This window comes from Thamnophis sirtalis, unplaced genomic scaffold (genome assembly GCF_051295495.1).
Source record: "Thamnophis sirtalis isolate CommonGarterSnake01/CBP01778 unplaced genomic scaffold, rThaSir2_p1.2 scaffold_14, whole genome shotgun sequence".
Classification (NCBI taxonomy): Eukaryota; Metazoa; Chordata; class Lepidosauria; order Squamata; family Natricidae; genus Thamnophis; species Thamnophis sirtalis.
The window spans coordinates 22,120,098-22,141,785 of record NW_028261394.1 but is presented as its reverse complement, the minus strand read 5'-3'; the positions used below and the strand labels follow the sequence as shown (position 1 = coordinate 22,141,785).

At 48.0% G+C, this 21,688-nt stretch overlaps 2 protein-coding genes across 7 annotated transcripts in view; one reads left to right on the top strand and one right to left on the bottom strand.

The window, feature by feature from the left end:
- Positions 1–1,705: 1,705 nt before the first annotated feature.
- Positions 1,706–9,720, bottom strand: NTHL1 (nth like DNA glycosylase 1). Its single transcript, XM_014067653.2, has 6 exons — positions 9,582–9,720; positions 7,492–7,724; positions 7,217–7,387; positions 5,521–5,680; positions 3,303–3,408; positions 1,706–2,103 (listed from the first exon to the last, which is right to left on the bottom strand). Exons 1-6 carry the CDS (start codon positions 9,631–9,633, stop codon positions 1,980–1,982), a joined length of 846 nt encoding a protein of 281 aa, XP_013923128.1. The 5' UTR covers positions 9,634–9,720; the 3' UTR covers positions 1,706–1,979.
- TSC2 (TSC complex subunit 2) overlaps positions 9,705–21,688 on the top strand; it is a 67,203-nt gene continuing 55,219 nt past the window's right edge. For 5 of the 6 annotated variants that reach the window (XM_087728918.1, XM_087728916.1, XM_087728914.1 and 2 more), the window contains exons 1-10: positions 9,705–9,852; positions 11,934–12,094; positions 17,045–17,131; positions 17,776–17,886; positions 17,966–18,110; positions 18,357–18,474; positions 18,864–18,912; positions 19,391–19,516; positions 20,853–20,926; positions 21,143–21,269. In XM_087728918.1, coding sequence (XP_087585044.1) covers positions 11,960–12,094; positions 17,045–17,131; positions 17,776–17,886; positions 17,966–18,110; positions 18,357–18,474; positions 18,864–18,912; positions 19,391–19,516; positions 20,853–20,926; positions 21,143–21,269 — 972 coding nt within the window. In that variant the 5' untranslated portion in view covers positions 9,705–9,852; positions 11,934–11,959. The remainder of the gene's footprint in view (positions 9,853–11,933; positions 12,095–17,044; positions 17,132–17,775; positions 17,887–17,965; positions 18,111–18,356; positions 18,475–18,863; positions 18,913–19,390; positions 19,517–20,852; positions 20,927–21,142; positions 21,270–21,688) is intronic. The other variant, XM_087728917.1, reaches the window with a different exon arrangement.

Genomic DNA, 21,688 nt, shown 5'->3' with positions numbered 1-21,688 from the left:
CCTCCCTCCTCTGAGCCTTTCCTGACTGCTGATGTCGGTCAGGCTTCTGTGTGGCACGAAGACCACCACCACTGTGGGATTGAAGCCCCTTTTGGATTGCACATGTGGCACAGGTAAAGAGGGAGGGGCCTTAATTGCGTCATGACCCCACTGCATTGCGGCCACCCTTAGTTAATGTTAGCATTAACTAATTAGCAACATTTAATGTTGCTAAGTTTTAGTTTTCAATGTAGCACAAGAAAATGTTTAGAAAAATAAGCAGCATCACCTGAATTCATTGCTGATGAACTAATGTAAATGATAGCAGACAAAACTTAAGTTTGGGTCTAGATTTATCTTTTTGTGCAGGAAGTCTCATCACTCAACCTTGCCAAAGACCAAATTTGGCTGGGAAGTAACAACGGATGCTTTCGCTTGTTTTAAAATGTGAAAATGTAGACTGACAATTCATTTAGGATCCTATTATGTCCATTCAGCTGTTGGTGTAGTAGGGTGTGAATGCATCAAAACCTCCCCCCCTCCCATCGAGACATGGCCTTTTCTGCCCAGAATCGGACTTCAATCGGCTTCTCCTCAGAACGGTCGTAACTGCTTCCAAGTCTGAGCCACCTTGGTGCGGGCTCCTGAGACTGCATGTCGGACCAGATGACTGAGTTGCTGGCATCAAGTGAAGAGTATTGGAAATGCAGATTCCAGGCAGGTAGGAGGTTGGGGGGGGGGGGGGAATGGGAACCAGTCTGGTATGCGACAGAGAAACCAAAACCCTCAAAGCCGAGGCAAGGCTGGAAAGGCCACTCTGCAACCTGCAGCCACCTCATTGGGATTCTGCTGGGTTCCTTATGGTAAGACCTACATCCCCGCTGCGTCAGGAGTTGGAGCACTTCTTCCTTCAAACCCCCCCCCCTCTCCCGATGTTGAGTTGCTGGTATGGCTGGTTTCCTTGCTTAAGAAACCTACCAATTCTCCATGGCTTTGAACAGATGCCCCTCTGGTCCTAGTTCAACCATGAGGCCCCCTTGTCTGTAGAGTTGCATCTGCACAAACTCGTCAAGAGCTGAGCAAGCATCTCTGACAATTACAATGACCTCTTCCAACCCTTAAGATTCTATTCATCATGTACTGGGGATGGTGTAGTGCAGTGGTTCCCAAACTTGGCAACTTTAAGACTTGTGGACTTCAACTCCACAAGTTGAAGTCCACAAGTCTTAAAGTTGCCAAGTTTGGGAACCACTGGTGTAGTGAAACCTGCAGTGTGCAGAGTTGATCTTGATGACCTCTTGAGTCCCTTCCAACTCTTAGATTCATCAACAGCGGGGGGGGGGGGGATGTTAGAAGCCCAGGGGACTGAAGTTCTGCAATGGGCTGGCTTTGGCTCCTCCAGCATCTGGGTTGCACCAATTTCGCTTGCTTTGGGCACCAGTCTTTCCCTGAAGAATGCCGGGCTGGGCACCCGCTGCCTGGGCCTCCCTGCTGTCCCAATCTGTCCCTCTCTAGGATTGTGGTGTCATTGTTGATGCTTCAAGCATTTGACCGAATAGTTTATTTTCATTTCATTTGCAGAGATTTTGTTCCTTAAGTGAGGAAACCAGTTATATTTAATATAATATAAATATAAATAAACACCTTGGAGGCCCTTGCCTGCCCCAGATCTATGCAGTCATTCCTTCTCCTTCCAGACACCCCTCTTGAATTAAGCCAGCCTAAGTCTCTTCCCACATACTTTATTTATTAAAAGTGCTTGCTGGGTAAAGTCCATCCTTCCCAGATAGCAGCCTTTTCATGGAGGCTCAAGAGGCAGCATGAAATCCCAGCCTGGCACTTCCGTGCCCAGAGATGGCGGACAGGGAGACCTCCTCCTTGTCCAAGGAGGCACTGCAGTTCCTGGGACGGGCTCCAAGTTTTGGCCTAGTGGAAAACAGCTTCTCCCAAGCAACGGAAGCCCTGACACAAAGAGGCTGGGAGTGGGGGTGGGCTGTTCCTCAGCACTTTGTGGATCCCGGACAGATGTTCCTATTGAGGCACTCACTGCAGCGTGGACGGACAGGCAAGCAAATCTGTTGCCCAAAGCCAACCAAGAGCCAGTTTAACTCACTCCAGAGAGTCCTGCAAGCAGCAGAGCAGGGAGAGGAAAAAAACATTTTAGTGTGGTAGAAAAAGTAGCACAACTTTGATATCCAGCGATGCCTGAAGCAGCCCACCCTCAGATGTCGCAGGAAGACAATTCCCAGCCGGTGAGACCAAGGGGACATCACACCAGGAAATAACTACAATTCTGGAGGGTCAAGCAATAAGGGTGAGTTGGTCTCCGACACTAAAGGGAAGTGAAATTGCCACCACACCCCATTTATCGAAGTGCAAGCAGAGAGGCTGCTCCCTGCCCCACCAGAACTCTTTTCTTTGTCCTGGGTTGGAGGAGGCATTTTAGAGTCACCTTCCATGCATAATCCCCAGGGTTAGGTGGATTCCTCGGGGACACCTGGCAAGTCTGGAGCTGCTCTTTAACTCTCATTAACAAGTGAGGTGTTGGCTGGTGCACTGAGGTCTGCCCCCTCTATTGTGATGGGAGAGAGAATGCTTTGACCAAAGTCCTACAACTGTGAGAAATTTCCTACAGGAGAACACTCAAATTCTGTTGTTGTAGGTCCAAGGTCAACCCTTTGCTACAACACTGAAATAAATAGGAAGATGGAGTATGGTGGAAAAGGGGCCTTGCCCTCTTCCAAGTGAGAAAGTGTGCCGGTCCCATTGGAAGGAGCAGTGCTGCTGGTGGATACATATGGAATGCAGACCTTAAGGCGAGCATTTTTCAGCCTGTATTCCAGAGAATGGGATTGAAGGCTGCTTTGGCACTGTGGTTACGGCACCAGACTTGAAACTGAGAGTCCACAAATTCTAGTCCCATCTCAAAGCACGTAGGCTGTTGCTCCTGAAAATGTTGGTAAGAAAACTGCAGGGGACTCACCAGGAGTCAAAACTGGCTCAAAGGCCCACCCCCATTTTTTTGCAGAGAAACCTGAGCTTTTCCACGGTTGATCCCAGTTCCAGAGAGGAAAATGTGATGAACCTTGAAAAACAGAACCCACCCCCACCTCCTTAAAGAGGCAATACTGGAAGGAAAGGACAACTGGAGACCAGTTTTGAAGGGCCTTTGCTTCCATCTCATCCGCTTAATAAGGAATGGTATTGTGGGAGCTTCTTAATTCAATGTCCTTGCACAAGAATCATGGGAGCTGGGATCCCACACGGAGACTAAGGGAGAGGGAGAGAAGTGAAATGTTTAGGGCCAGTTTGGACAGGCTCACCTGGGCAGCCATTCTTCCAGGGTTTGCCTCGTTTCCTCTGGAAGTTTTGTTTGCTTTTTTGCCCACTTTAACCTGTTGCAAATCCGGTGCACGTGCGTGTCCACACCTGTAGTTCAAAATCAGAAAGAGGCGGCTTTCCTAAACAAGGACTGGGCAAAGCCCCTCCCTGCTGCAATCAGATGCATCCCCAGCTCCTTGAATGGGGGCATTTGATCCCCTTGAGAGGACAGTTGCAGCCCAATCAATCAGCTGAGACTGCAAAATGGCCTTTGTTTAAGTGTAGAGAAATCCCGGTTTGGCCCACGGAAGGAGATCTTAGACTGGAGGCCATGGATTTACTGGAGAGTTCAACAAAGGCTGACTAGACATTTGACAAGGGTTTGGTTTTCTAGAGGGCCGGGTCAGATGATCCAAGCCTGCAATTTGGTCTGTGGCTCTCAGTGTGGGAAGACACCTTAGCCGCTGCCTTGAAGCAGAGGGCCTTCTGGCGCTTTCCCAACTCAGCCCCCTGATTCTCCTCCCTCTCATGAACAAAACCTGCAGTCACAGGCTGAAGGCCTTTTATTCAGCCAAGGGCTACATGAAGCTCCTGCAGTAAGAAGCGGATGGAGAAACAAGCAGAAACCTGGAGACTTTCTGATCCCAAGCTTTCTGTACCAGTTCCCACCACGACTGGAGACCCTGGAAGGAGGAGAACATCAGTGGCCTGGATAGGAAAGGCTCCAAAAGGGGCTCCCAGGAGTAGCAGGACTGTCCATGGCATATTCATCGTCAATAGGAAATCGAACTGGAGACCATTTCCAACATCCCTGCTGATCTGTTTAATGGCTGCTTTGCCCTACGACTCCTTCTCAACTACCCTCACAGCCGAGGAGCCCTTCATCAGGAATCAACAAGTTGTATTTCCCTCAAATGAAAGCCCCCCCCCGCCTCCCCCCCCCATCGCTCATCAGCATTCAGGAAAGCAGGGCAGAATAAAGAGCCAAGAAGGCACCACAGTGCCCCCTGCTGGAGAATTCCATCATGTGGCAGAGAGACTCCAAGCAGAGCTACTGAGCCGCAAACTTTAACTTTTAATAAATTTATATGCCGCCCAATCCCGTAGGACAAGCTTTTGCAGCTGGATGCCAGTCAAGATGTCCCCCCTCCGGCCTCCCCCTCTCCCCATGGCTTGTGACCATCCTTTAAGATCCATCCCACTTTATTTATTCCCCTCTGAAATTTGGGGTGGCTAAAAAAGTGGCCGGCAGGCAGCTTTCATGCCAACCCCCACAAAGATAGATAGATTTCACTGTCCATTTTGAATACGTAGTGGAAAGAGGAAACTTAAGAGTTCACAAAGTTGATGCTACAGGGAACAAATTCTGACTGAATCTGGATGTTCTGCTTCGGATACCAGGAAGCCCCTCCCAGAAGGTAGGAAGGAAAACAGGCTGTGAAGAGGAGGCATAGTGTCCCAGCTGAGGCCACACTCTGGCTCTGATCTTCCTGGCATTTCAGAAAATTTTCAAAAACACGCCTGTTTCCCTAGGAAGAGATGTGTGAAGTTCCTGAGATGGATGTGATTGGTAGGGACAGTTCTGGTCCTTGGCTCCCATTACATGCATGCCATTACTGTGACCGAGTTTTAATTCAGCAGGGGCTGCCCAGGGAACTGTTTCAAGAACAAGATCATGTAAATTGACTGAAACACACAGGTGGTCTTCAACTTAGAACCACAATGGAGACCACTCATCATCTTGTAAGTTGTGAGGGTCATAAATCACATCACCCATTCGATTTTATGACTTTGTTGTGGCAGTCATTAAGTGAATGCTGTGGATTTAAAGCTGCAAATGCCCATAAATGCAGAGCAACGGCCGAGACATCCTGTGACTACTGGCGAGGGGGGAGGCAGTGGGGGCAGCAGTGGCTGTCATAACTTCAGGAGAGGATCATAAGCAACCAAGGGGCTGTGTAACTTTGAATGGTTGCTAAGCGACTGGTCATAAAGTGAGGGCTTGTAAATGAATGAACGAATGAATAAATAACTAAATCTGAGCTTTGAAGTTTGGGCAATCCAGATGTAAATATGCCAGCTGAACAGAAATTGGAAGATGAAGGATTGGAAGACGGGAACATTAGTGAATATGAAGTGGATACGTGAAATCTAAATGTGCGAGAATTAGCTGAATGCTTGTTCCCCCAAAAGACAGAGACACTATGACAAGAGACATACCGATCCCCGAGACATTATTCCAGGCAATGTCCATCACCAGGTGGGCCATCTTCGGACCGACCCCAGGCAACTTCACTAATTCTGCAACAGTTTGTGGGATGTCGCCAGCATAGTCCCGCTTCAGGATTGCTGTGGTTTGCTGGATATATCGCACCTTGTTCTGCAGCCCATGAAAAGGTCGGTCAATGAGCTAACTCAGGAGGAGGAACAGCCCTGCCAGATCAGACCAAGGCTAATCCCTTTCCTACTGTGTCCTAACCAGCTGGCCCCAAGGGAACTTAGTTCTTGCAATTCAAAAAAAAGACCTTCTTTTTCTCTGTCCCACCACTGTTCCCCTTCAAATAGTATTTGGAGACAGCTGTCTAGAAGTAACATGGAAGCCTCAAGACCATAATCCTCCATAGACTTCTCTAAACCCTTTGAAAAGCCGTCCAAGCCCAGCAGCCCTCCAAAGATTATCCTTTTCCATTCTTTATCTAACCTGCCTTAGCTTAGAGCCATCCAGGGTGGTGGTCACCATCACCACATTAGGGCAATGTATTTCACAGGTTCAGAATGTGCCATAGCACTCAGCAATAGCACTTAGACTTAGATATTACGCAAAAGTGCTTCACATTCCTCTCTAAGTGTCAGCTGTCCAGCTAGAGAATTCCTTGGACAAAAGGAAAACTTTATTGAATGCACTACATTGGCACAGAAGAAGCAAAACCAGCTCTGGGTTTCCCACGTGGAAGTCTACATAGTCGGACTTGCTTTTCCCCCTTGGCCATCCCACTCAGTTCATTGCGTTGCCCAATTAAATCCATTTCTTTTGTTATAGGAACAGTCTGATCTTTTAAACACCAGCGCTGTGTGACCTTGGGATTAGCAGCAGGGCCTCACAATTTGCAGGTTGGCATTCCATTCCCTCCCGGACATACCATCCATCCCCCCTTCCGATTGTTGTCAATGTGAGAGCGAAGAAGAAACTAGGTGAAAGAGGGAATCACAGTTTTACTGAGTCAGCCTGTTGCCCCAACAATCTGGGTCCTCATTTTACTGACCTCGAAAGGAGGAAAGGCTGAGTCAACTTTGAGAATTGAACTGCCGGAGTGAGCAATGAGTTAGCCTGCAATATTGCATTCTAACCATTGTGTCACCATGGCTCTTATACATACTTTTTTATTTTAGATATTTTTATTAGAATATGTTTTGGTAGAATTTTTTTTTGCCCTTAAATTTTCCTTTGTGAAGCAAAGTTATAAACACAAAAGCCTGCATTGTGAAGCTTGGCCAGGAAATAAAGGGGACACCGAAGGGGACAGAGAGGCAGACCATTACCCTCTGCCAGCAGGTCTCCTTGCCATCCTGGGATGTGCAGAGCAGCATCTCCTAATCAGCAGGAGGTTACTTGGGCTGCTCTGTGCAGGCAGAAGATGGAACAAGTTGTAGTGCACTGAGGATGCCAAGTAGTTTGGTAATGAATGTAACAGCCACACTCACACACAATTGGCCAGCGCCTCTTTTGGCAAAGCTGTTAAGACGGATTGTGAAGCTCCAAAGCTTGTAAAGCTTTGAGCCCCATCAGCCGACCTCACAGGGTTGGGATGGGGTGAGTGGGTGGCAGAGGTTCTCCATGGAAATCAGAGAATAGATTAACATACAAATTAACCATGCTTCCCTGGCTCTTCCATTCAGCACGTAGCAAATCACTCACCCTCCAAAAGCCGACGGGGTAAATGAGCCGGCCCAGCACCTCCTCATCAGTCTCCAGAATCCGGTCCACTGTCAGGCCGTGCTCCCGCAGGCGCATCATGGCCGCGGAGGTCACCTGGTCCTTTGTTTGGCTGGAAAGCATCAGTGACAGCAGAATCTGGTAGCGCTTCACCTGCCAAGCAGAAGGGAGAGAGGCAGGGGGGACGCTGTGTTTCTGGTTGACTTGGGGTTCCCCTAGGCCTAGGCCCTCCTCCGCTTCCTGGCTGCCCTGCTCACCTCCGGAGTAGCCTCCATATCAAAGCATGCCCCAGCTCCCATCTGGTCGACTGGGGCATTCCTCTCCCTCCGCATCTCCCGGATGTTGGCCAGCTGCTGCTCCCAGTTGACTGGTTCCCATTTCTGCTTCTTGGGCTCAGGGGTCTCTGCTGCCCCGTTTCCCTCTGAGGGTTCGTAGGCAATGCCGACTTTCCTCCCCCTCCGGAGATTTCTTATGCAGATTTCTGTTGGTGCTGTGACACATAATGGAACACACAGACACACTCAAATAAGCAATGGGAGACTCAGAAAAGCTCTTGGTTCATTTCATCCAAGAGCTACAAGATAGGATGAAATTTTCAAACTTGGCCAAAGGAAAGAGAAGACATTGAATCAGGAAGAGTCAAAGGTGAACACCAGGGTAGCAACTGGGAGGCCAGCTACTGCGGCTGTGATCCTCTCCTTCTTCCTCCCTCACTCGTGAAGGCTCTGAGAAGCTCATGAGGAAAAAGACTTGCATCAAAGCTTGTCCTTGGCTCTTTCCCACAAACATTTTGCTTGACAAAGTAAATCTCTGCATCCATTTCTTGCAAGGCAGGCCTAATGTATCAATATCACCAAGGAAAGGTGATGCCTTGTGCATTCTTTTTTGGTCCAAATTGCCAGTTCAGCGGCCCACCTTTTGGCCCCAGGGACCGGTTCCATGGAGAGGAGGGGGCATGGTTTCACATGTTGCCTGCATCCCATGGATGGGGCTTCTTTGCTTGTTTGCATGGCCCAGCGTTAGGCCACAAACTGTGGTTTGGGGACCCCTGGTCTAGTTAATGAGTGCAACTGTATATTATATCACAGATACACTATACTGCCAAAAGTATTCGCTTACAACTGAGTCTGATTATGTGGGTGGGTGAGCAAATACTTTTGGCAATATAGCGTATGTGCTTTGCTATTGTTTCCACCATTGATGATTTTGTTGTGTTTCCACCATTCATGTTTGTTTTTAGCACTTTTCTCATTCCTTGAATGCATTCCTTATCACATTTGTGCCCAATCTATGCTTGATGTAATCCAACTAGAAAATGCCTAAGTACTTGTAAACTTCATCCTAACGGCTCCTGATCGTTTAGCTATTCAACATTTTAATTCTATTAATGGATATGATTTCACCCCAAACTACTGCTAGTGTAGCATATTTATCTAGATTAAATTCCATTGCTATTATCTCTTCTCAAAATTCTGACAGTATTTGTCAATGACTGGAGTTTTATTTATTTGTATCCTCTCCCTATTATTTTTGTAAAATAACTCAAGGTGGCAAGCACCCCTAATCCTCAATGTCTGCTCCCCCCCAGCTGTCCCCCTTCCCTTGACAGGCATAGGGAGGCCCACTCCCGGTGCTTAACGTCTATGGAGATTCTCCGTCACCCAGGCCCTGGTTGTCCCAAAGGGGCTTTTTTTTCCCCAAGAGGCAACTGGACTTCCTTGTTGTTCTCTGAAGATGTTTCGCTTCTCATCCAAGAAGCTTCCTCAGAAGCTCTCTGAAGAGCCTAAGAAGCTTCATGGATGAGAAGTGAAACGTCTTTAAAGACAAACAAGAAAGTCCGGTTGCCTCTTGAGGAAAAAAAAAGGCCCTTTGGGACAACCAAGCCAAGCAGAGGAAAGAGCCTCGCCTGCCCAAGCCCAGCGGAGCCTGCTTCCAACCGAGGACCCTCCGGAGATGGCACCGGTGCGGCTTTTGCCACTGGGAAGACTGGTTGGCGGCGGCGGAGGGGCGTCAGCTCCGTCCTGTGGGGCTCCGGAGGTCCCTCCCCAGAGGGCGCCCAGCCTCCCCCCCCCCCCACAAGGGCAGCCGGCTTTTTTCCAAGCGGCAAAGCGCCGGAGCCTCCCGCAGCCGCTCCGCGCCCCAAACAAGGAAAGGGGAAGCGGCTGCGGGGAGCCCGAGAGCGGCGATGCCCTCCAGCCACCGGTCGCCCCCTTCCCTTAGGCGGAGGTCGGCTGGGGGGGGCAGAGGGAGTGCCCGGCATAAGGCCCCCGCTCCGCCGCAGCCCCCGTGGCCCCCCTTTCCAGCGAGGAGCAGAGGGGGACCCCGGGCAACCCCTCCCCCGCCTCACCTCGGGCTCTGCTCAGCCGACGCCGGGCTGCGAAGCTGCGCCCCGCGCACATGGCCCGCCTACCCGGGACTACAGCCCCCACAGTGCCCCGCGGCCAGAGCCTTCTTCCGCCGTCGCCTGAGCCCCACGCCGGAAGCTCAGCGGCCCTTCGGCTGGCGGGGGGGCGGGGCTGTTTACGGGATTTGCGGTCGGAGCGCCGCGACCCTCGTCAGGCAGGCCAGTCAGTCGGCGGCGCCCCGGTGGCTCCCCCGGCTTCTCCCGCGGGGCTGAGGTGGGAGGCGGCCGCGGGAACGCCGGGGGGGGGCAAAGGCGGGGGGAGGTCAGGAGCGGCCCGGGCGGGGGGTCGGTGCGGCCGCTGAGCTGCCCGGGAGGAGGCGGGGCAGGCGGCGGATCCTCTTCGGGGCTCGCTCGGCAAATCGGGCTGCAACTCCCGGAGGAGGCCGTGGGTGGCAGCGGGGCCGCCCTTCGGATCGAGAGCACCGGCCGCGCTGGTCTTCGGCAGCCGTGAACGACCCGAAGAATCGGCGCAGAGCCGGAGGGAAGAGGGTCGGTGGCCGCTGCCGCCCCGAGGAGCCCCTGGAGAGTCAGGCCGTGGCCCGCGTGCCTGGAGGGACTGGGCGGCCTCTCTCGGGCTTCCCCCTCGGCACAGCTGCCTTTCAGGGCCCGGCCTGAGGGGGGGGGAGCGCGGCTGGCAAAGGCCCTCCGGCGGCTGAAGGAGAGGGCGGGGGCCGGCGGAGGGCAGCGGATAAAGGGTTTCCTGCTCGTGGTCCCTTTCGCCGCCCGCGAAGCCTTCGCAGCCAGGGGAGCCAGGAGATGGCCGAGGGCTGAAACAGGCGCCGGGCTAGAGATTGGTGGGGGGCCGGGGGGTCGTTCAGATTTGGCCCATGCCCTCTCGGCCCAGCGATCCTCCCTGGGTGCCTGCGGGGGGAAAAGAGGAGGGCTGAGCACCGAGTATGTTCCCAGAAGGGATAAGGGAGGGGATCTAGTCCCATGAAAGCGGGCTGAGCAGGAGGGCCTCCTGCAAAGCCCATCAGCCGGGAGAGTCAGCTGGCAGGGAGCAAAGGGTAGCTTCGGCCATGGAGCATCCTCCCTTGGACAGGAGAATGGCCCTTGGCCTTTCCTGGGGCTCTAGAAACCTGGCTCTCTTCCTGTGCCTGCGATGCTGAATGGCTTAAGGGCTACGTTCCTGAAATGAATGCATGAATAACTCTTAAACCTAATTAAAACAGTAGCTCACTGAAGCATAGCTTGATTAATGAAAAGGTGATAGAGTAAAAATTATGAGACATGTTACTTCCAAAATGCTCTCTTTTTGTTACAGTAACACCATATTCTTATGAGCCATTTTGTGTTTTCTACACTGGAAATATTCTAGAAATAATTTCTAAAAGTACTAACAAGTAATTTACAACCAGCAATAAATATGAGATCAATAAACCAATCTTTCATGCTCTCAATACAATTATTTCAGCTCAAAAAGCTTTTATAAGTACTAGTGGAATACATATTATTACTCCACATATTAATATTAATCCACTAACTAGTTGTTGAATAATAAAGTTTGAAGTACTCTATCCAGACTGAAAAATAAGATTTATTGTAATGATTAACTACCATTAGTGTTTGGGAAGAACAGTGTGACTATTTCTAGAACTTTGAGAATCTGAAAACAAGGTAGATTTATAACATCAACTTATCTTAATAAATAACCAGCATGCTAATACCTACAGACCTGTAGTAATTATCTTTTTAAAACTAAAATACCTTGAATTTGTATGGTCATGCCTTTCAGTATGGTGAAAAGAAAACTTGTTGGTCTGAATTTAATTATTTTCAGGTTCTCGTTTATGAAACTACCTTGTTCCATTTCAAGAGGAAGGCTTTGTTTTTTTTTCTTGTTTAAAAACTATAGTCCAAGGAACTGAGGGACCACCGAGAGGTATTCAGTTCCCCACTATAAACTTTCTGGTATCATAATTCTGCAAGGCCAGTTTGGTTCAGAGTTTGGCTCTTTGGCTCAGCCAATGGCCTCAGGACTAAAAGGGAGTTGAGGCTCTTCCATACATTTTAACTAGAGCACCACACTGGTTCTCCTCATATAAATTGATAACATTTTATGCACAGAATTTGGTGGTTGTTTCAGTGGTAGCTTTTTTAAAATAAAGAAAGAATTCCTGACTAAGTTGGATATATGTTGTATTCCATAAAGCAGCTACCTGTATGCCATGTTTGAGCATGCATAGAGTGGATTGCCTACTTTTCTTTGTCTCTCTTAAGCTTCTATCTCAGGAGGGTTACATTGAGAAAATCTCAACTATTTTCCCTTGATGAAGCAATCTTCTCTCCATACAGTTTCCTGGATGCTGTCTTAGTTAACAATGGCAAAACCACCAAGTAAAGATCCTGGGCTAAAGGAGAAGTTTAAGAGCCTCCTAGGACTGTCATCCAGGCCCAATTCTAAGTCATCTGAAGGAAAACAGACAGAATTCATCATCACTGCAGAAATACTCAAGGTAACATTCAGAAATATTCCAAACCTGGAACTTATATTAAGAGCCAAGAATTGTAATAGATGCCAGAAAAGAAAATTAATATACAGATTTTAATTTCAAAGATTTTTTAGATTCTTTAAATTGCCTTTTGATTGGGATTCCTCAAGGATTTGTGAATAAATTAAATCCTCAATTTAATAGATTTTGGTTTAGTGAAATGAATTACCAGTAGTCATATCGTCTTCAGATGCAAGACAATATCTGTGTACTATATGCTCTAAGCATAAAATCCTGATAGTCATGATATGTATATATATAACATATATATGTATGTATTTATTGTGTCACAACCCCTGGTATGCCCAAATATGGGAGGAAGCATACTGCTTCCTTTCTCTGTAATACAGCCCAGGTTCGAATCCTAGTAAGGGTATAGTTAGCTGATGAGAGCTAAATAGCTTGAAATAGATCTATACCAGTCTCCCTTTATTTATTTATTAGCACAAATGCATAACATATATAGATATATATGTATATACGTGTGTGTATATATATATGTGTGTGTATATATATATATATATATATATATATATATATATATATATATATATATATATATATATATATATATATAATATACATATATGCATATACATACATATATATATATAATATATATACATATATGCATATGCATATACATACATACATACATACATACATATATATATATATAAAGTCTCCCTTTATTTATCAGCACAAATACAACACATACACACACACACACACACACACACACACACACACACACACACACACACACACATATATATATATATATATGTTTAAATCCCCTTTATATTTAAAGGGTATTCTACTTTAAAAGATAACCCTTTCTCCCTATTACTGTGCAGCTGAGGGGATGCAGTGACACCATCCTGATGGAATTGCTTTATGTAACTAACCAGAGTTAACTAGCTTTGATTTATGAAGCGAGTGTCTTAAACCCCAAAGCCCTTTGGAACCTCTTGCCCCATGAGGTGGGCTCCCATCATCCTGACTTTCCCTAAGAGCCTGAAGACTTGGCTCTGCAGTTGGCATGGGGCCCCAATTCCCACCTTCCCTCCTGAATATTCTCCCTCCTTCCCCATTTTTAGTTATAACTTGTAGTCTATTGTAATTTTTAATGTGATTTTATATATCTATACATATATTTGTAGTTTCATTTTAATATTGTAAGCTGTCCAGTGTTGTCTTGTGGAGAGCTGGGTGGCAAACAATTTTAAGAAGGGAGGGGAAGGAAGGAAGAAAGAGAAAGGAAAGAAAGAATATATTGACAACTGGACATCCTGAACTGTTGTTTGCTGGGGGTGGGCTGTGATTGTGATGGGAAGGATACCGTATTGGAGAGGTAATTCTTTCACCGATGGCCCCCAATCTTTGAGGCTGATGCGTGCCTTTAGAGTTTTGAGAACACATTGAACTTCGTGGCTGCTGTGGGGAGTTTCCAATCCATACAAAATGTTACCAGTATATGAAAAACAAGCAGTTTCTAAGCTCTGTCCACTAGACCAGTGTTTTTCAACCACTGTGCCGCGGCACACTAGTGTGCCGTGACATAGTGTAAGGTGTGCCGTGGGAAAAACACCCGCCTATATTGAATATAGGCACAGAGTTAAATTTTTTTAACATTTTCTAATGGTGGTGTGCCTCATGATTTTTTTCATGAAAAAAGTGTGCCTTTGCACAAAAAAGGATGAAAAACACTGCACTAGACTGCTGTCCATCGCCTCTTAAATTCCTATTCCCTCAGGATAATACTTAAGTCATCTCCCCACCACCTTTTTTTCTTATTCTGGGTACAAGCAGTGCTGCAGCTGGGCTTCATTTTTATTTTCTGAGGGACCATCATCATTTAAGTATGACCAATCATACTTAAAACTAAAATGGACCTTGCGGGTCAAGTGGGCTTGTTAACGTACCTGCCTCCCAACAGCGTGACAACAGCCCTCCCCTTGCTCCTCGAGTCAGTAGCTGAGCTGGCAGTTGAGTTCCCCAGACTTATGATATTGGGGGACTTCAATCTGCCCTCGCTCGGCGAACACTCTGATGGAGCACAGGAGTTCATGGCTTCCATGACAGCCATGGGCTTGACCCAAGTAATCCAGGGTCCGACTCACTCGGCGGGTCACACACTCGACCTCGTATTTCTCTCGGAGCAGTGGAGTTGTGATCTTGGTCTGAGGGGTAGTGAGACCTTGCCCCTGTCATGGTCGGACCACTTCCTACTGAGGCTCAACTTTCAGAGACCAATCCCCCGCTGTAGGGAGGAGGAACCGATTAGGTGGTTCCACCCCAGGCGTCTTATGGATCCCCAGGGTTTCCAGACAGCGCTTGGAGTTATGCTTGATACTCTTGCCCGCAGCTCGGTGGAGACCTTAGTCACTACTTGGAACTCGGTGGCGTCTGAGGCTCTCCACCGGATTACGCCTTTACGGCCGATCCGCAGCAGTGGATCCAGGAGGGCCCCTTGGTTTACCGAGGACCTCCGGGAGATGAAGCGCCAAAAGAGACGCCTAGAGCGCCGCTGGAGGTCCAGTAAATCTGAGTCAAACCGAGCATTCTTAAAAGCTTGCATCGGATCATACCTCTTGGCAATACGGACAACCAAGAACAACTATATTGCCGCTCTGATAGCGTCCGCCGAGTCCCGCCCTTCCGCCTTGTTTAGGGTGACCCACTCCCTCCTAAACACGAGGGTTGCGGATAACCCCTTACAGGGTAGAGCAGAGGAATATGTCCAGTTCCTCGCGGACAAAGTTGCTCGGTTTTGGATGGACCTGGACTCCAATTGCGCAGAACCAACCGGGGTACCGGGGGAAGGTCTTGAACGACATCTCTGGACTGACTTTCAACCTGTTGCCCCTGATGAAGTGGACAAGGCCATGGGAGCGGTGAGTGCTGCCACATGTATACTGGACCCGTGCCGCTCCTGGCTGGTCGCGAACAGCAAGGAGGTGACACGGAGCTGGATCCAGGCGATGGTGAATGCCTCTCTTCGGGAGGGCTTCTTCCCACCGGCATTGAAGATAGCGGTGGTGAGACCCGTCTTGAAGAAGCCATTGCTGGATCCAGCCATTTTGAACAACTACCGTCCAGTCTCCAACCTCCCCTTTATTGGGAAGGTTGTTGAGAAAGTGGTGGCCTCTCAACTCCGACGATCCTTGGATGAAGCCGATTATCTGGACTCCTTTCAGTCTGGATTCAGGCCTGGCTACAGCACGGAAACCGCTTTGGTCGCACTGACTGATGATCTCTGGAGAGCCAGGGATGGAGGTCATCCCTCCATCCTAGTGCTCCTTGACCTCTCAGCAGCCTTCGATACCATCGACCATGGTATCCTTCTGCGACGGTTGCGAGAGGTGGGGGTGGGAGGCACCGTTTTTCGGTGGTTCTCCTCCTACCTCTCGGACAGGTCGCAGTCGGTGTTGGTCGGGGGGCAGAGGTCGACCCCTAGGCCCCTGAAATATGCGGTTCCTCAGGGTTCGGTCCTGTCCCCCCTCCTGTTTAACGCCTACATTAAGCCACTGGGTGAGATCATTCGACGGCACGGGATAAAATACCATCAATACGCGGACGATACTCAGTTGTATCTGTCCGCCCCGTGCCAACTCAGTGAAGCGGTCGACGTGATGTGCCAGTGCCTGGAGGCTGTCAGGGTCTGGATGGGAGTTAACAAGCTTGTGCTCAATCCAGACAAGACCGAGTGGCTGTTGTGTTTCCCTCCCAAAAATTTGGTTAGCATTCCATCACTCAGGCTGGGGGGTGAAATTCTACGCCCCTCAGATAGGGCTCGCAACTTGGGAGTCCTCCTGGACCCACAGCTGACTTTAGAACATCATTTGTCGGCTGTGACCAGGGGGGCATTTGCCCAGGTTCTCCTGGTGCACCAGTTGCGTCCCTACCTGAACCGGGAGGCACTCGCAACAGTCACTCACGCCCTTGTGACCTCAAGACTGGACTACTGCAATGCGCTCTACATGGGGCAGCCCTCGAAGAGCATTCGGAGACTTCAACTTGTCCAGAATGCAGCCGCGTGAGCGATTCTGGGTGTACCTCGATACACCCACGTTACACCTATCCTCCGCGAGCTGCACTGGCTTCCAATCGGTCTCCGGATACGCTTCAAGGTGCTAGTTATTACTTATAAAGCCCTTCATGGTATTGGACCTGGGTACTTGAGAGACCGCCTACTGCCAATTACCTCCCAAAAACCCATTAGATCGCACAGGGTCGGCCTCCTCTGGGTTCCGACTACCAGCCAATGCCATCTGGCTACGACCCGGGGGAGGGCCTTCTCTGTTGCAGCTCCGGCCCTTTGGAACGAACTCCCTGCAGAGATTCGGACCCTCACCTCTCTCCTGGCCTTCCGAAAAGCCGTTAAAACCTGGCTGTGTCGGCAGGCCTGGGGTTGATGAGCTCCCTTCCCCTCTCGACAGGTGTGGTTGTTGGCTATCTTAAATGCTTGTCTTATATTTGTGTGTTCCCTTTCCCGCTTGAGTTGTTCGCTGCCCTGAGTCCCTGTAGGGAATAGGGCGGCATATAAATAAAACAAATCTCAATCTCAATCTAAAAGGAGCTCATTCACACTATGCAAGTCAGGTGGGACAGTTGGTACCTGCGGGAAACTGCTTGGCAACTGTGGCCTAGAAGTTTTGGTTCCTTTTATAGTTGTATGTTCTCTAACTCAGCAAACAGGGATTTGTTAACCTGTAAGAGCGGAGTTTCTCCCCAGAGGACGGCATGAGCAAGGAAGGCCAGGTTTTTCCCTTGCTTGTGTGTAAGATTATTTAACCAGGAAGTGCTAGTTCAGGTCCCTTCACTGCTTGATGTGGTCAGACTTGTAGAGTCACCATCCTGTCTGGAACCTGCTGCTGCTTCTGCAGATCTAAGCCTATATTTGTCTTTCAGGAACTGAGCATAGAATGTGGTTTAAACAATCGGATAAAAGCAATTGGACAAATCTGTGAGGTGGCAAAAACTAAGAAATTTGAAGAGGTGAGTATGCAGGGCTTGCTCTTTGGATAAATCAATGCCTGATCCACTCCACTGCTGCTGAACTGTACTTCTTACATGGATCCCCATTTATAGATGGCCTGGAATGAATGGAGGGTGGGACCCTGGATGGCTCACTCAGAGAATTTCTGTTTGCCTTCCCTAGTAGAAAAGGGGAGAGAGCAAATTCAGAGTTTAAATAAATAAAAGGAAGGCAAAACTGGCTCATTTTTTTTTCTTTTGAAAGTAGATATTTTTATTCATTTCTTCTCAAGGTGACCTGGCTTTGGGTAGTTATATGGCATTGGAAGAGAATGTCAGAAAGAAGCTGTTAATTTGAGAATAGACATGATCTGAAATTCTACAGTGTTTGGTTCCTATCTTACAATGTATTGGTGAGAGAGCATCCATTTACTTTGAAACAGAATGGAAAGTGTTTAAAAAAAGGCATGAATGTTTCTGGTAGGATTAGAACAGGACGGATAATAAATAATAAATCAGAAACTAACCCTGTGACGTTAAGATACAAATATCACAGTTACCTAATAGGCAAATGTTTGCTGTTGGATCTACATTTATAATTGATGCAATTTTAGCTGAAGAAACCAAAGGAGCCAACTATCTTTGATATTTCTATGCCCCTCTAGCATGCAGTGGAAGCTATTTGGAAAGCGGTAGCTGATATGCTGCAGCCAGATCGACCACCTGAGGCCCGGCATGCTGTCCTCCATCTGTTGCAGGCAATTATTCTGGGACAGGTAAGTTGCATTCCCAAGCAACTGTACTAGAAGGAAGCATCCTTTTCAAAAATGTATACTCCTTTCTTTTATCCTGAAGGGTGAAAGGCTGGGGATTCTCCGAGCTCATTTTTTTAGAGTGATTAAAGATTATCCGTCCAATGAAGACCTGCATGAGCGGCTAGAGGTATTCAAGGCACTGACTGATAATGGAAAACACATAACATACTTGGAAGAGGAACTAGGTAGGTCCCTTGTTTCAGCAGTACATTTTTGCACTGAGAAGGGGGTGACCAAAGCTCATCTGTTTTGAGTTTCTGGTCTGATCCAGCAAGGTTTTTTCCTCCTGGTCTTACAAGGAAGGACCTCTCTGGGGAATTTTTGTGTGGGTCATTTAGAAGCTCGAGGTATTGACCCGTCGTTTGTATAGAATGTTTTCTGCAGTTCAGCATCTGGCATTTTCTCCCTTTTCTTGTTGCTGCTTCTTTCAGCTGAATTTGTTCTTCAGTGGATGAAAGCTGGTTTGACTTCAGAGTTTCTGTTGGTGTTGATCAACTTAGTGAAATTCAACAGCTGCTACTTGGATGACTACATTGCTGGCATGGTCAAGTAAGACAAAGTTTTAGATCTTCCCTTGCTTATAAGGAAGCATGATTACTGTGGAATTCTGGATTCTGTGGCCCCAATGTACCTAGACAACCCAATTTGGAGGTTGCTCTGAAACGATCATTGTGATAGAGCCAGGTCCTTTTGCTGGCTAGGTTGTGGAGAAAGTATATCAGTATCAGTACAAGTGCTGCGTTCACTGAGATGGCAGCCTAAGGGAACTATGAGCCATAAACTAGTGAAGCACCTTCACATACCTGAGCCTGATTTTGGGGGTAGGTGGGTGAGTGTTTCTGGCAGGCTTGAGTTGTACATTTAAGATTTCTGCCCAGGAGGTTCAGTTAACAAAGCTAACCAACCAAATCACTAAACCAGATTTTCCTTTCCTTCAGCATGATTTGCGCCTTATGCATTCAGACTTCTTCTGCAGTTGACATTAAGGTGAGCAGTGACATAAATGTTGTGGGCGGGATAAAAGGGCCCTTAAAAATAGGAAGAGGTCTGCACTGGGACAATGAGACTTTGAGTCTGTTTCTTTCTCCCTCGACACCTTCCAACCCATCCCTCCGCCTCCTGCCATCAGCCAGAAAATTCAGTCTGCCCACCAGCGTCTCTTGGCGGGGCAGTTGGAAGCCTGCTTGTACCGGGCTCTTCACACACTGGGTCACTTTGTGGCTGGCAGCTTGTGTCCTTGGGCGGAGGTCTGGGAAGGGCCCCATGTCTGAACTGCGTGCACTGCAGCCTTTGCTCAGATGAGGATAATGCTGGGTTTCTTTGCTGCTCCCTCGGCATTAGCTTGTTTTTATCAAATGCCTGCCTGGTTTGCTTCAGTCGTTTGTATTTTTGTTGAGACAAAATAGAAATGAAATACAAAAATCCCGTTTCTCTGAAGCTCCTCACACCAATCTTTTCCCTCAAGGTTTCCCTGCAGGTGTTGGATGCCGTGGTGTGTTACAATTGCCTGCCTTCCGAAATCCTCCCGATGTTCATCATCACCTTGTGCTGGACCATCAATGTGAAGGAGCTCTGTGAGCCCTGCTGGAAGGTGAGGCGTTTCTCCCGGGCTCAGAGCAGGAAGCAGCTGAGCAGCAGGAGAAAAACTCAGCAGCATGGAGTTTTTTGGGGGGGCGGGGGGGGGGAGGTGGTGGCTTAAGGAACCTGCTGCTGGGTTTACCTATCAACCAGGCCAGAATCTATGATAGTTAAGCAAGCCCTGGTATACTGGTCTGGTTCATGTCCTATACTAAGCCATAATGTGCTTTGTTTATGATTAGTGCTATTTTTATAAGTAGGTTGAGTTGAATAAGGCACATTCAATCCCAAACAGCAAATTCAGTCATGTAGATTTGCGAACCAAGCAATATTCTGATCTGGTAATGTTCTTCTCTCCAGGCAAACATGCCCAGGTCCTTCTATTCGCCAGAGAAAGTTGCTTTGAGATCTAGGATGGGAGCAGGTATTTTCTAGGGATGGGTTTCAAACAGCCTCCTTTTGCCTTAATGCCCTAGTAGAACTTCCATACAAAATATTTGGGATAATGCAGAGTGGATCTCTCTCTGCCCTTTTTGGAGCTGTCAGGTTGGCAGGTAGAAGGCCTGAAGAGCTGCTTTTCACTCATAATTCTTCCAGCACCACTCCTCCCCAGGTTTCCACCCCCAGGTTTTACAGATCAGTTTTACAGACCAGGTTTTACAGATCACTTATAGATCAGGGGTTCAGCCCTTTATTGGCTGCTTTGCATCAGAAACACATCTGAAATTCAACTTCACATATCTGTGCTTTAAAGAGCAGGAATTTTGCATTGAAAATGTTTGGGTGATGTTTTAGAAGATAGTATGCCAAGTTAAGGGACGCAGTGGCTCAGTGGCTAAGATGCTGAGCTTGTTGATCAGAAAGATCAGTTCAGTGGTTTGAATCCCTAGCGCCACGTAACGGAGTGAGCTCCAGTTGCTTGTCCCAGCTTCTGCCAACCTAGCAGTTTGAAAGCATGTAAAAATGCAAGTAGAAAATAGGGATCACCTTTGGTAGGAAGGTAACAGTGTACTGTGCGCCTTTGGTGTTTAGTCATGCTGGCCACATGACCACGGAGACGTCTTTAGAGAGCGCTGGCTCTTTGGCTTTGAAACGGAGATGAGCACCGCCCCCTAGAGCCAGAAACGACTAGCACATATGTGCGAGGGGAACCTTTACCGTTACCTTTTATGTCAAGTCATCTACCATACAGCACATTGTTGATGTAAATGTAGCTTCATTAAATTTCTGTTGGAAAATTTGTCATCAGGCTTGGTGCTCTCTTCATGTCTTTGTTGCAAAATGTATAGTACTTTCTATGTACAATTCTTGGGATTCCGTACGCTTAAGAGCCCTTATTTGTCCTTCAGCTCATGCGGAATCTGTTGGGAACTCACCTGGGTCATAGTGCCATTTATAACATGTGTCGGATCATGGAGGATAGGTATGTGGCTGTATGTCTTTCTCAGGGATGGGAGCAAGCCTTAGTTGTGGCACGTAGAAGGACCACCTTGTCAGCGCAGAGAGATGGTTGGGCGCCACAAAAATGAAATGTGGTTTCAGCTTGACGTAGGAAATGTAGAAAAGCTGGGACCTGTTGTTCTTGTGCAGACTTTTGTGAGGAAGATTAGGGATGCTTCCCACTGTTATCTGTTTTCAGGACCTACATGGCAGATGCTGTCCTCCTGAGGGGAGCTGTCTTCTTTGTGGGGATGGCCTTGTGGGGTGCACACAGACTGCAGTCTCTCAAAAATTCACCAACATCCGTACTGCCCTCTTTCCTGAAGGTAAACATGAGACTCTGAAAAGGGTTTGAAACAGAGTGTAGAGTTGCCTCCTAAAATTTGGGCCCTCCAGATGTATTGGATTTTATTCCAAATAATTCCAAGTGCAGCACAGCCATAAGCCAGAGGCTTCGTGGCTGTTGGCCCAACTCTTCCCAAAGTTCCCCGCTTGCAAAGGCTGCTGTGGGTTCTTGATAGCAAAGCAAGTGATATTCCAGTCCCAGCTTAGATGTAAAGTTCACCGAATATTCACTCTGGTTGAGGATTGGTTGCCTTGCCTACCTGCAGATCAGCAACTAGGATACAATTTGGGTAAGGGAATCTTTTACAGATCTCTGAACTCCTTGGTGGAGGAACAATTAGATGAATGCTGGAGAAGAGAACCTGGGCAGGGGATAGATTCAGAGATTCCTAAACACAAG